We start from the raw sequence: 12501 nt of genomic DNA, 5'->3' as shown, positions 1-12501 counted from the left end.
ATTGCGTTGCAAACAAAATGAAATCAAGGTACTACTGTTGTTTGAATAGTCGTGGGTTTTGCAATCCATTTTCGTTACCTGGCTGTGCAAGTAGGGCTGAACGATTTTGAAAAATAATCTAATTGTGTTTCAAGAAGTCATCGGATTATTAAAATGGTCTGGGCACATTGCAGTCGGCGCTGCATCATGTGATGGACTGGAAAGAAGCCATCTAGACAGGATAACCCGGTTGTGCAATGGAGCCCGAGCCATGACGAGATGCACTCCCATCGCTTTAGTCAGCAAACAGACACTGGCTCTCGTCTCCATCCTCGCTTCCGTCTTCCTTCGCCCTCCTCACCCGCAGCCGCCGGCTTCTCCGGAGACAAACGCCGGCCCGTTTCCATGGCTACCACGCTGAGAATTCCGCCCTGAGGCCTTTTCACACGCGCCATTGTGCTCACAGACAATGGCTCTCAGACACACCGCACCCCCACCACTATAAATATCCACGCCCAAGACGCACTCCTCCACCCTTGGGAGTCAGTTGACAAATGCTGTCGTAAACAAAACACACTCACTTTCAGTTTCGAAAATGTATGCGGGTGCAAAAAAATGTTTGTGAATCATTTGGTATTGCCTGGATTTCTGCACGAATTAATTATTAAATATGATCTGACCTTCGTTGAAGTCAATTAGTATTTCCCAACCTTTACTGAGTCAAGAAGGCACATTACGGGACAAAGTAAAAAGTATACCAGGGTTGGGCAATTGGACCCCAAAATGTAGTTTTTAATTTCAATGTTATTCTATTTTATTTTTTACAAACACAAAAGTTTTCTTCATGATTTATTTTCGATGGAAATGGTGGGAAAAACAAAAGCAAAAAAAACGGTAGCAATCCAAGCTGCAATATACAGGGGTTGTTTTATGTTGTAATATCACAATTCACCACTAGATGGCAGTCTTGGTTTAGCTGTGCTTACACCAGGTCTTAATACAGTAATACCTTATATTACAACATGAGTAGGCCTAATTATTATTATTTATTTTTTTGAAGGACAAAGGTAGTACCTCAATTCAATATTAAAATTTTGAGTGAGTTGGATTTTGTCAAGAAAAAAAAAAGAAAAAAGAAAAAAGAAATAAATAAGTTGTTGAACTTAATGTTGGTTTCTTGTTTGCCATTTCTTTTTGAAAAGAGGCAAGGTCAGATTGGGAGTGAATTCTGAATACACTTTATACACTATTGGGACAATATAAGGAACATTTATGACAAATTATTTTTAGTATTGATATTGTTGTGACAGTGTTTTGGGTTGGGCCATTGTGATGTTGTCGGCTGCTATGGTCCTGTTTTTGTCACTCTTATTTTGTCATATACGGTCTTTTTTTTTTTTTTTCACAGTTGGAGTTGCGAAGTGACACTTTTGTCAGTACGTCGAGATTTCTTTGTCAAGTTCTTTCTTTGCGGCCATCTGAATCCAGCCTTAGTCTCTGTTGTTACTTTGTATTTTTTGTATATAAAGTCTCCAGTGTCTTGTCTGTGTTTGGGTCCTAGTTCCTTAATTCGGCATATCATGTAACAGATAGATTGCCAACATTAGGCGTGGCAATTAGGGTGGCAAGGCCAAGGTGGCAGCTGCCCCCTTTTGCCATCCTGTAAAAAAAAAAAAAAGCCTATATGTTGTGGTAGTGATGGTGGTTATGGAAGATTATTTGATTGTTCTGTATCTCACTGGCATAGTATATGAACACAAATAGTTTATTTTCAGAAAATAAGTAATGATTTTCAGACCAATTATCTTATCATCTCGCATGCATGACACACTAATGTGCTACGGCACAGTAGTATGAATTATTGATCAGATTATCTTCTCTTTTTTTTTTGCCACACTCTCATTACAGGAAGGCCACTCCTATTAGCAACAGTTCTGAACTTTCTCCATTTCCAATCTCGTCGTATTCTAGGTTGGGGTTAACATATTTTTTTCACTCTGCATTGTGAATGTTTATATGGTGTATCCAATGAAAATATGAAAATATATATATATTTTTTTGTGGAGGTGGTGTTAGTTAGTCGACTTTCTTTTGTTGTGATGGGATGAAAATCAGTTCTATATGCATAAAATCCAACATCTCTAAAGTACACAATACTATATGATTGTTGTTGTTGTTGTTTTTTTCCCCAGGCTGCCTTAGCTGGAGGTACCACCATGGTGATCGGGCATGTTCTGCCGGACAAGAATGAGTCTTTGCTGGACGCCTACGATCAGTGCCGTAGCTTGGCCGACAGTAATGCCTGCTGCGACTACGCCTTGCACGTGGGAGTCACTTGGTGGGGTCCCAAGGTAGTGTAACATCTACCATCCTTTACTGTTATTATTAACCTTTGACGACGTAGGCACCCTTAATGTTTATTATTTCTACTTTTACCATCATTCACAAAAAAAAACAAAAAAACTCCCAATTCATACTTCCATACCCAGCACAATTCTAGCTCAAAATGCAATCTAACTGCGCGCATGGGTGGACTTTTCCCTCTTTTTTTGGTATTTTCTTAGGTTAGCGCAGGTGGAAGTAGGCGTTTGCACCATTTTGCCGGGGAATGCAGCCGACTCCCATCCAGTTTGAAGCGGCTCCTCTCATACGCTTAAAATTCAACACACAGTTGACACAGAGTGCGTCCGTGTATATGACAAACAGTGTAGACATTTTATCGGGACTTGCAGATAAAACTTAGGTCAAAAAGGTTAAGAGCCTCTTCTTTATTTGAGTCGCCAGTTTTTAAAGTGGGGAAAAAATAAGTGCCGGTATAACTATATATATAGTTAGGGTTACATTTCACAGTGATTGTTTTTTTTTTTCGTAAGTGCTTTGCTTTCCATTTCGTTGTTGATGTTTCTGATCACTGGTTCTGATGATACAGACCAATCTGAGTAGCACTCGGAAAAATACCGTATGAGAGAAAATTTATATCGACATTCTTACTGATGAAGTCTGCATTTAGAGCTTCTCCCACACTTATTTTATACTTATTGGTAGAACCGTACGCCACACACAGTGGTATTTTCCTTATAAAGGAAGAAAATAACGTGGAAAGTATGCAGAGGCAAAGTCAATAATGTGTTCAACTTACAGTAGGTCACATAGGTGTGGCAACGCAAGATGGCCGCCGCAGGCTTCACTTCTCGCTACAGCATGACCAGCCGTTTAATTTTACGTCTGTGCTGTATCAGCCTGCGAATCCACCGTCTGACCGTAGTCTTTTTGAAGCTTTGAGCTGGGACAGCATGGAAGCGTTTTTATTTCATTTTCTTAACTCAAGAACTAGAGTTCAACACACGCATTCGGGTTCGCTAGCATCACGTTTACACCGGCCGACTTGAATGACGTAAGTGCACTTCTCTCACAAGGCAGAGATCTGTAAACATTATGGAGTATGCGTGCGCATGTTAATGTGATGAGCGCAGGACTTCCATACTATATGTAAGTCCAGGGATGAGCGGCGCTCGCCAGAACAGCTTTTGGGGATAAAAACATGCATTGTCGACCGTTGAGCGTACCTGAATGATCAAGTGAGATTTTTAGAAGTGTCGCCGCTCCGTACCGGTGCGATCCGGCGCACTTAAAACACTATGAGTAGCTAACTTAGGACTTCTCCACGCAGGTGCGCGCCGAGATGGAGAAGCTGGTGAGGGAGAAGGGCGTGAATTCCTTCCAGATGTTCATGGCCTACAAGGACGTGTACATGCTGAGGGACAACGAGCTCTTCCAGGCTTTGCAGCACTGCAAGGACATCGGTGCCATTGCCAGGGTCCACGCGGAGAACGGGGAACTGGTGGCTGAGGTCCGCAACAAAGAATTAGTCACAAGTTTTGTATCGTATTTTTACTAGACCTGATGGCAGTGGGCGGTGCATTTTGGAATTGTAGTCATATGCGTTTTGTCCTCAGATGTTGCGTACATAATTGAAACATTTGTCCCCACCGCAGGGTGCTAAGGAAGCCTTGGAGCTGGGCATCAGTGGTCCGGAGGGCATTGAGATCAGCAGGCCTGAAGAGGTAGAAAGATCGCATCGCCACCACCCAACTCTTCTGAGTCGTTAGTTTTCCACCAAGCAATACAGTCACAGTCAACACTGTACCCCTTCATGAATCCAGATCATCCGTTGACTTGCGCCGTAAACCGACAACCTCCTTTGAGCAATGTGCCCTCAAGATTCACCGTTGAACAAAGTCAACTGTAACGCTTGGTGGAAATGTCTTTAGTGGGGAAAATGACAAAAAGCTGATCATTCAGAGAATAAACACACTGTCACGCCGGAGATGCTATCACTGAGTAATTGTAATGCATGACCTCATCTTGGATGTTCAACAGTTGGAGGCGGAGGCGACCCACAGGGCTATCACCATCGCCAACAGGGTGAGGGAAAGCACGCAAAAAGACGGTGACGACAGTCCTGCAAAAACAAATCATTCACTCATGTGTTTTTTTTTTTTTCCCGTTAGGCCCGCTGCCCAATCTCTCTGGTCAACGTGTCCAGCATGGCGGCGGGAGACGTGGTAGCGATGGCCAAAATGCAAGGTGATGCACAATCAAAATGGCGGTACAGAATTGTTAGCAGCCATGCCAAATTTGAATGAAAAAAAAAAACAAAAAAACGGGCAAGTAAATAAAATGAGGCTTCAAAATTATGAAAAATCAAGCTTGAGTTTTCACTGTCATGTCAGCTCAGTCATGGAGCCTTTCGAGACTTTTTTTTTTTTTTTTTTTGTGATGAAGCGTGAAAGTTCAGAACTGACAATGTGGAGTAAACATTGACTGGCAAACTCATTTGAACGAGTTTACAAATCTGTTTGAACGTACTTGTAGGCTAAATGCTAAATACAGCATTTTTTTTTTCCTATAATGCCAAAGGGATGCTCAAGTCAGTACGCCGTGGCATCATGGTTGGAAAAAAATCCCAAACAGAAATCATGCACTGCAGACATAATTAAACCATAAAAATATCAATAAACAAGGTTTACATACTTAATTTTCTAACGTATTGGTAGAAAGCAGTACAAAAAAAGTTATGTTTTTTGCATTTAGGCTACAAGTAAGTTCGAACGTATTTGCAAATATGTAATGTTTGAACATGTTTGTAAACTCGTTCAAATGAAAATATATCCCCTTAAAGACCCCAGTGGCTGGAATATATTCCACTGTGTCATGGTGGGCTTTCTATGCCCTGACGCTAGCCAAGCGCTAGCTTGCAAGCTAACAGGCCAGTGATGTGAACAAAGGCACTCAAATTCAGTAGAATTTCAGACTCAGTTCCTTAACTTATAACTGGAGTATGTCGTCGAAGCTGCTAGCTAGCAAGATTTGAATGTAGCCTCATCACCATTTCTCTCCTTGTGACTCTGCCTGCTCTGTTAGCATTAGCATGGCTTATTCATGATAGGCTGTTGCCAAAAAATGAAATGTTACCAGTTTGATGTTGCATTTTTTTTTTTTAATATACAAGTGGTTGCAAGTGTAGTTGAGAGATTTCAAATTCTTTCCTTTTGACTTTTGTTACTAATCGAAGTGAAATAACCAGCCAAGACAAAAAATGCTATGAAAACAGTTCCCATGCTATGAAAACAGTTCCTATAACTGTGCTAATTTTGTTTAATTACTAACAAATAATGCTAGACAGGCAATGCCAGACATTTGTTTGGGACTCAGAGTAAAAGTATAAAATGGTAAAAAAAATAAAAATAAAAAAAAAATAAATAAAAAAAAAAAATTCATGACTCAAGTAAAAGTACAGATACCTGAAAAAATGTGTTTAAGTCCATTAACAAATACTGTGTCTGTACTTGAGTCCCACCACTGATGAAAATACCTTGAAGAAACTTGCAAAAGTGTGCGCTGTCTGTGAACAGGGAGGGTGGTCCACGGGGAGACGACCATCGCCCACGCTGTGCTCAACGGTTCCCAGTACTACCACCAGGACTGGGCCCACGCTGCCGGACACGTTACCCTGCCGCCTCTGCGATTGGAGCCCAGCACGCCCAATTACTTAATGAGCTTGCTGGGAAAGTAAGGATCTCGCCGTCAGCTTTCACCAAAGCGGCCTACGCACATACTGATCATCGCCACATTTGAGAATGTTTCCCTCTTTCGTGGTCAAAGTGTCTTGGACATCGCTACATGAATCAGTAGTGTGATGTGTGTTAGCCGTTAAGAGTTAGTTTTTCTAACCGATTTAGTTGTTCAAGCTCAACTAGGCAGTGTATCAACAGCATCTTTGTTACTTTGCTGTTGACCTCTCACGCTATCACAGCAGCATACGAAGGGAGTTTGGACAGAGACGACGGCTTAGCTTAGCAATAGCAACACAATGGATTCTCCCGTTGGCCAGGGATATGACGAGAGATCTTGGAAGTTGAAGTAAGCGGTTTTAAATAAAAAAAAAATAAAAAAAAAGGAAATCTTTCCACAGGTTAATGCTGCCACGTCAACACACTGGTGTCAACTCTGGTTCAATACATAAACAGACACATTTTCAAATAAGAGAATGATTGAGGCTTCGTAAAGCGCTTTAGACATTGAATGGTGTGGATAAAGCACTTTGATTACCAGATTCTTTACCAGGTTTTGGGTCTCCGGCTTTTCCTTCTATTTTGTGTATTTTCTGGTAGTCTGGATGCCCTGGCACCATGCTGCCTCATACAGGTCAGTCAATACTGCGACAGACATATCTGCAGTTATATGTGTGGTATGCTATGTGTTGTTCTTGTTACAAGACGCAGGTATCATAGCATAAATGTTATTTCCATTTAGAGAAACTTGGTGGAAACTTTAATTTGTTCTGGGACGCATGATGTAAACGTTTACATTCTCATTTTCAGTTGAGTTTCTGATTTTGTTGGCAGAAACTTTAGGTTTCTTAGTTTTGAGGTGCAGATAGCGTTTGTGAACTTTGAGGATTTTTCCTTCTTTCAAACACTGATATCTTGGCCTAAACGTTCAGGTTTTTGTTAAATATTTGGCAATATAAAGGTTGTCATTTTAGCCTCGTTTCGAGACACAATTCTCTGGAGGAAACTTGGAGGCTCGATATTGTTTACGTTCAGCTTTTCTAGCTTCTTCTATTCTCTGTATTTTCCATCAGTCTGTATTCCATGTGGCACGATGCTGCCTCTTATAGGTCATTCTTGGTACTACAACAGACTGTGTAAGTTATGTGAAGTGCACAACACCCAACATGTAGTGTCTCTTGACATTTTATAACTCGGTAAATATATTCAGTTATTCAGTATCTGTGTAGCTCATTTCAAGTGTCAGTGCTTCTTCATTTCTGACAAATAATTTTGCTTCCTCTCAGTGACACTCTGAATGTTGTCGGGTCCGACCACCGTCCATTCAGCTCCAGACAGAAAGCCTTGGGCAAGGATGACTTCACAAAGATCCCTCACGGGGTGCCAGGCGTTGAGGACCGCATGAGCGTCCTCTGGGAGAAAGGGGTGGTACGTCCGGACCAGGGAATGCCCAGAACGCAAGTCTGCTCTGTTGGCTGATGTCCTCGCGACTCTTTACAGATCGGCGGCAAGATAGACGAGAACCGCTTCGTTGCCGTCACGAGCTCCAACGCTGCCAAGATCTACAACCTTTACCCCAGAAAAGGCAGAATCATCCCGGGAGCAGATGCCGACGTGGTGGTCTGGGATCCCGAGGGGTCAAAGTATGAAACCTGACTCCAGTCATCGACCGGCGCGCCGCTTTTGCTTATACCAAACCTCTCACACCGATTGGTTCGTGTAACATCTTTCTTTCCAGGATCATCTCGGCGGAAAACCAGATACAGGGCGGCTACATGAACCTTTATGAAGGTCTTCGCTGTCATGGCGTGCCCTTTGTCACCATCAGCAGAGGCCGGCTGGTCTACGAGAATGGCATGTTCACATGTGCCCAGGGCTCCGGAAAGTTCTGCCCTCTGAGGACTTTCCCAGATTATCTTTACAAGAAGATGGTTCAGAGGGAAAAGGTACCAGAGGAGAAATGTGTCCTTTGGTCACAAGTTGACCGCCAGTTTGATTTTCTTTACGGAAGTGGTGGTAATGCAACATACCGGTAACTAGAAATGGTCAATCTTGGTCCAGAAAGTAAAAATCCTGCCACAGTTTAGCTTTATCCACTGGCTAAACCATTTAGCCACTGGCTAAACTGGCTAAACCCTGCCACGGTTTGGCTTTAACCACTGGCTAAACCCTGTCACAGTTTAGCTTTAGCCACTGGCTAAACTGGCTAGCCACGGTTTGGCTTTAGCCACTGGCTAAACCCTGTCACAGTTTAGCTTTTGCCACTGGCTAAAGTCCTGGTCCTGGATTTGACACCTCTGCTGCCCACTCACATACAAAGATTTTGTCAAATACAGACCCAGAAAGTAAAAATCCTGCCACAGTTTAGTTTTAGCCACTGGCTAATCCTTTTACCCACTGGCTAAACTGTCTAAGCCCTGAAACAGTTTAGCTTTAACTACTAGCGAAAACCGTTTAGCCACTGGCTAAACCCTGTCACAGTTTGGCTTTAGCCACTAGCTAAAATCCTGGTCCTGGATTTGACACCTCTGCTGCCCACACTCACACAAACATTTTTGTCAAATACATACCCAGAAAGTAAAAATTGTGCCAGAGTTTGGCTTTAGACGCAGGTGCTTCTACTCAACCAGGAGGTAAAGAAGCTCCCCAGTAGCTTTAGCCCCAAATGGGGCTAAAGCTCTACACCTAAACTTGTGGCTGAAGCCAAACTGTGGCAGGATTCTTACTTTCTGGACCTGGATTTACCATCTTCCTCAAATTTGGATACATGTTTGTCAACCTATCAGTGCCAGGCGGCCAAACGAGTCGTGCGTGAACCGTACACGGGAGACGTGGTGGCTACGGCGAATGCCCGAAAGAAGGACGTCCCGACGAACGACCTGGACACCCCGACACGCCCCAGCACCCGTCACGGCGGCATGCGGGACCTCCAGGAGTCCAGCTTCGGCCTGTCCGGTGGGGATCCACATCAAAGGCAAGTCGCTGAATGCTAATCGATAATAAAACTGACGAACTTGGTTTCCCAGGTGCCCAAATCGATGACGACATTCCCAAAAGGTCCTCGGCCAGGATCCTTGCGCCGCCAGGTGGGAGGTCCAGCGGGATCTGGTAGAGGCTGAAAACACCCGACGGGAGGGAATTAAAAACACGAAATCCTGCGGGAAGTATCCATCCGAGCGAGACGAGGTTTTACTTAGAACTGTGGGTTAAAGAGATCATGTTTTTGTTTTCCCTGTTAACTAAGCCCAGTTTCTTACGATTCTAAAGCACTGAAGCCGTTGATGTTTGCCCAGTTCAAAAACGGGTTGCAAAATTGTATATTGATTGGCCTAAAAATCTTGCACACCAAATATTATCAAGCGAGCGTGAGTTAGGGAATCTTGCTTCTTATGTTACAACTTCAATTGATGTCACGATGGATCGTGACTGTTAGCTCAGTAAGAAAAACGAAACAAAACGATATTTGCACTTGTGTGGTGTACTGTTAAGGACGCTTTTCCACGTGATGTGAGTTTTTTCACTTTGTACTGTGAGTCTTGATGAACGAGATGTGGTCAAAATGAAGAACAGGGCAACGTACTGTATACGTATCAGCGCGACGGAAGGAAAAGATGGTGCAATTTATAACTTATTTGTGTTTGTCTTTTGTTATATTTGCGCATTTCCCCTAGATTTGATTCAGCATACACTGGTACCTTGACTTGCAAGTGTTCCAACTTGAGTGAAGTGAAAAAAAAGTGTGCCAGTTGCTGATGCACTTTCAGTCGTCCATCGAATTGTGCGGCCAAACACGCAAATAGAAAATGAACAAACTGACAAGGAGCATGGATGAGACCGACACTAAACTAACCACGTGCTAAATGGCCAACTGGAGTGGATTCTGAACTCCTGTCAGTCATGTGGCCACGCCCTTTAAAGGCACATATCACATGAATATGGCTGAGTGTGAGTGGTATGTAATTACACTTTATAAAACTTTATTTCTTTACATTATCTCAGTGTTTTTATTATAATTTTATTAGAGTCTGACTTTTTTTTGGGAGGGGGCAATGCAGATTCTCATATTTAACAGAATAATATTCAGATAACTGATCAACTAAATAATTAAATGTACATACATTTAAAATAACTCATTTTGGTCGCTTAACGCTTACAACAATAAAGATGTGAATTGCAGGCAAAACCTTTGACAGTTTTATAATACTTTTTTCTTGTATTTCTTTAACTTTACAACAATTTCCAAAAAACTGCTGGATTTTTACCGTTTGTTTTTTTTGGTAGTTTGTTGTTTTTGTACTTTTCTTTTTTAGGGGGAAATGTTTTAATGTCATTTATTATCTTTTTATGTTGTTTTGTGTTAATACGGAAAAAGGCAAAAAGTCGTCCACTTCTTGCCAATTTTAACAGCTATATCGTCCGATTAAATCAGCTGGGCCCTAGATTTTGTTTTCATATTATTCTACAATAGTTCTACTTTAATTTAATATGTGTACAGAAAAGGGTAATGTTTTGGGGTGTCCAAAATTGATTAGGATAATGGCTATTCAATTCATTTCAATGGGGAAAATTGATTTAACAAGTAGAGCTTGAGGACTCCTAAATCAAGGTACCACTGTACATTGGATCAGACTTCGAAATTGGGCTTCATACAGCTTTGATTGCGTGTCCACATAGTTTTTTGTTTTTAGTTTTTTTTTGCTGTATATAAAATTTGGAGGAGGTGGCTGTCGAAAACACATCAAGGCAGCGATACACTAGATGGGTTTCCTTTTCAACTGAAATTGCATTCTTACACCAACGTGATGGCGCTGAATTTCTCATTCTGAATGGTACCACCTCAATTTGGGCTAGGAACATCCCTGTCACCACCACATACATATGGATGTTGTGCATGCTAACGTCAGGGATGCTGTGTTTCTGCAAATGGTGGCCAGGCGTATCAAACATAATTTTGTTGCATGTTTTCCCTCAGAGGGCTTTTATAACTCGCTTTCTACGCTATGACAAGAGGTGCTAGCCGCTAGCTAGCTTGCAAGCTAACAGGTGTGGGCTTATAGATAATAAGTCACAAAAGACAACCAAGGTACTCAAAACTTGCCTAATTGATTTCGAAGAAAATCACTGAAGTCTGCCCTGCGATTGGCTGGCAAGCAGTCCAGGGTGTCCCCCGCCTACTGCCCAGAGTCAGCTGAGATAGGCGCCAGCACCCCCCACGACCCTTGTAAGGAATAAGCGGTCAAGAAAATGGATGGATGGATCACTGAAATCTCCTTTACAGGGTCTCTGTGTAGCTATACAACAAATGTTAGATTTGTGTTCAGAAGTGGTTTGGTGGTATTGCAATTTGTTAAATTGCAGAAAATTCTGTTCTGCCACTACACAAGTTGATTTAGCAAGAAACATAAAGTCAACTTTTATTCTTTAGTGGGCAGCATCAAATGTTTGACACTTGCCATTATTTGAGGAAACACGCCAACAGTGGTCTGCATCCATTGCCGTGGTCTGTATCTTCCACTAAATGCAAAAAAAAAAGAAAAGAAAAAAAGTTTCACCTAAACTGCCTTTTTCCTCACACTCGCATTATTTTGTACCATCTGAAATATTCCCGACTGCACACCTCTTGATGTATCATCATACATTACACTGTGAAACATCCACTGAATGAAAGAAAGCAGTGAGGCTTTAACAGCAGACATGTCCTGAAGGCCACTTAAATGCTGCCACTCCTTCAAGGGGGGTCACAAACTGAAACGCACTGATAACTTTTTTTTTCTTTTTTTTTTGTAATGTTCTCTAGTAGTATGTTCATCATTTGATGTTGTAACTGTCTTAGTTCAGGATTTGTTTTGTTGGACTTCAATTATGTTTTTGTTGTGGTACATTTAAACTCCTGAACATTTTTGTTTGTTTGTTTGTTTTTTGTACCATTTTTTCACTCTTTAGACCCTGAGGTTTGTTTTCAAAAAAACAAACAAACCAAAAACAAAACACTGGTGCTGAACATTATCGCCACTTTGTATGTTTTAGTTTCTTCCCTTCTCACAGCATTCAAGTGAAAATAAATGACAGTGGAATGTCTGCTTGGAATTCCGTGTCTTCATTAGCTCGCATGCTCACTTGTGCTGTTTAACACATTTTTTGTCCCGACGTTGGTTATTTCAAGCAAAAGTAAGACAGTTTTGTCTTTTGCTACATAATTGATACATTTGTATTTTTACATTTGAACCTTTTTGCCATTTTAAATGTATATGAAAAAAATTGTACTACTATAGATTTTTTAGCCTTTTATTAAACATAATTTACACTTTTTCATTCTAGATTTTTCTTTACCAAGTTGGTAATTTTATTTACACGATATACACGGTTTTACTTGATTTTTTTTAAACAATGTTGTCCTTTTAACACACGTATTGTTGTTTTAAATTTTAACACATTTTCCTTATTTTAT

At 41.4% G+C, this 12501-nt stretch overlaps 1 protein-coding gene across 1 annotated transcript in view; it reads left to right on the top strand.

Moving 5' to 3' along the window:
• Positions 1-12140, top strand: part of dpysl5a (dihydropyrimidinase like 5a) — a 16545-nt gene extending 4405 nt beyond the window's left edge. The window contains exons 3-13 of the mRNA XM_077539100.1: positions 2172-2330; positions 3650-3829; positions 3975-4043; positions 4360-4404; positions 4491-4566; positions 5895-6051; positions 7340-7481; positions 7554-7696; positions 7792-7999; positions 8840-9008; positions 9080-12140. Of these exons, the coding sequence (XP_077395226.1) occupies positions 2172-2330; positions 3650-3829; positions 3975-4043; positions 4360-4404; positions 4491-4566; positions 5895-6051; positions 7340-7481; positions 7554-7696; positions 7792-7999; positions 8840-9008; positions 9080-9165 (1434 nt within the window). The 3' untranslated portion in view covers positions 9166-12140. The remainder of the gene's footprint in view (positions 1-2171; positions 2331-3649; positions 3830-3974; positions 4044-4359; positions 4405-4490; positions 4567-5894; positions 6052-7339; positions 7482-7553; positions 7697-7791; positions 8000-8839; positions 9009-9079) is intronic.
• Positions 12141-12501: the final 361 nt, after the last annotated feature.

This window comes from Festucalex cinctus, chromosome 12 (assembly GCF_051991245.1).
Source record: "Festucalex cinctus isolate MCC-2025b chromosome 12, RoL_Fcin_1.0, whole genome shotgun sequence".
Lineage (NCBI taxonomy): Eukaryota > Metazoa > Chordata > Actinopteri > Syngnathiformes > Syngnathidae > Festucalex > Festucalex cinctus.
The sequence above is the reverse complement of the archived record's forward strand: the minus strand, read 5'-3'. Positions and strand labels throughout refer to the sequence as shown.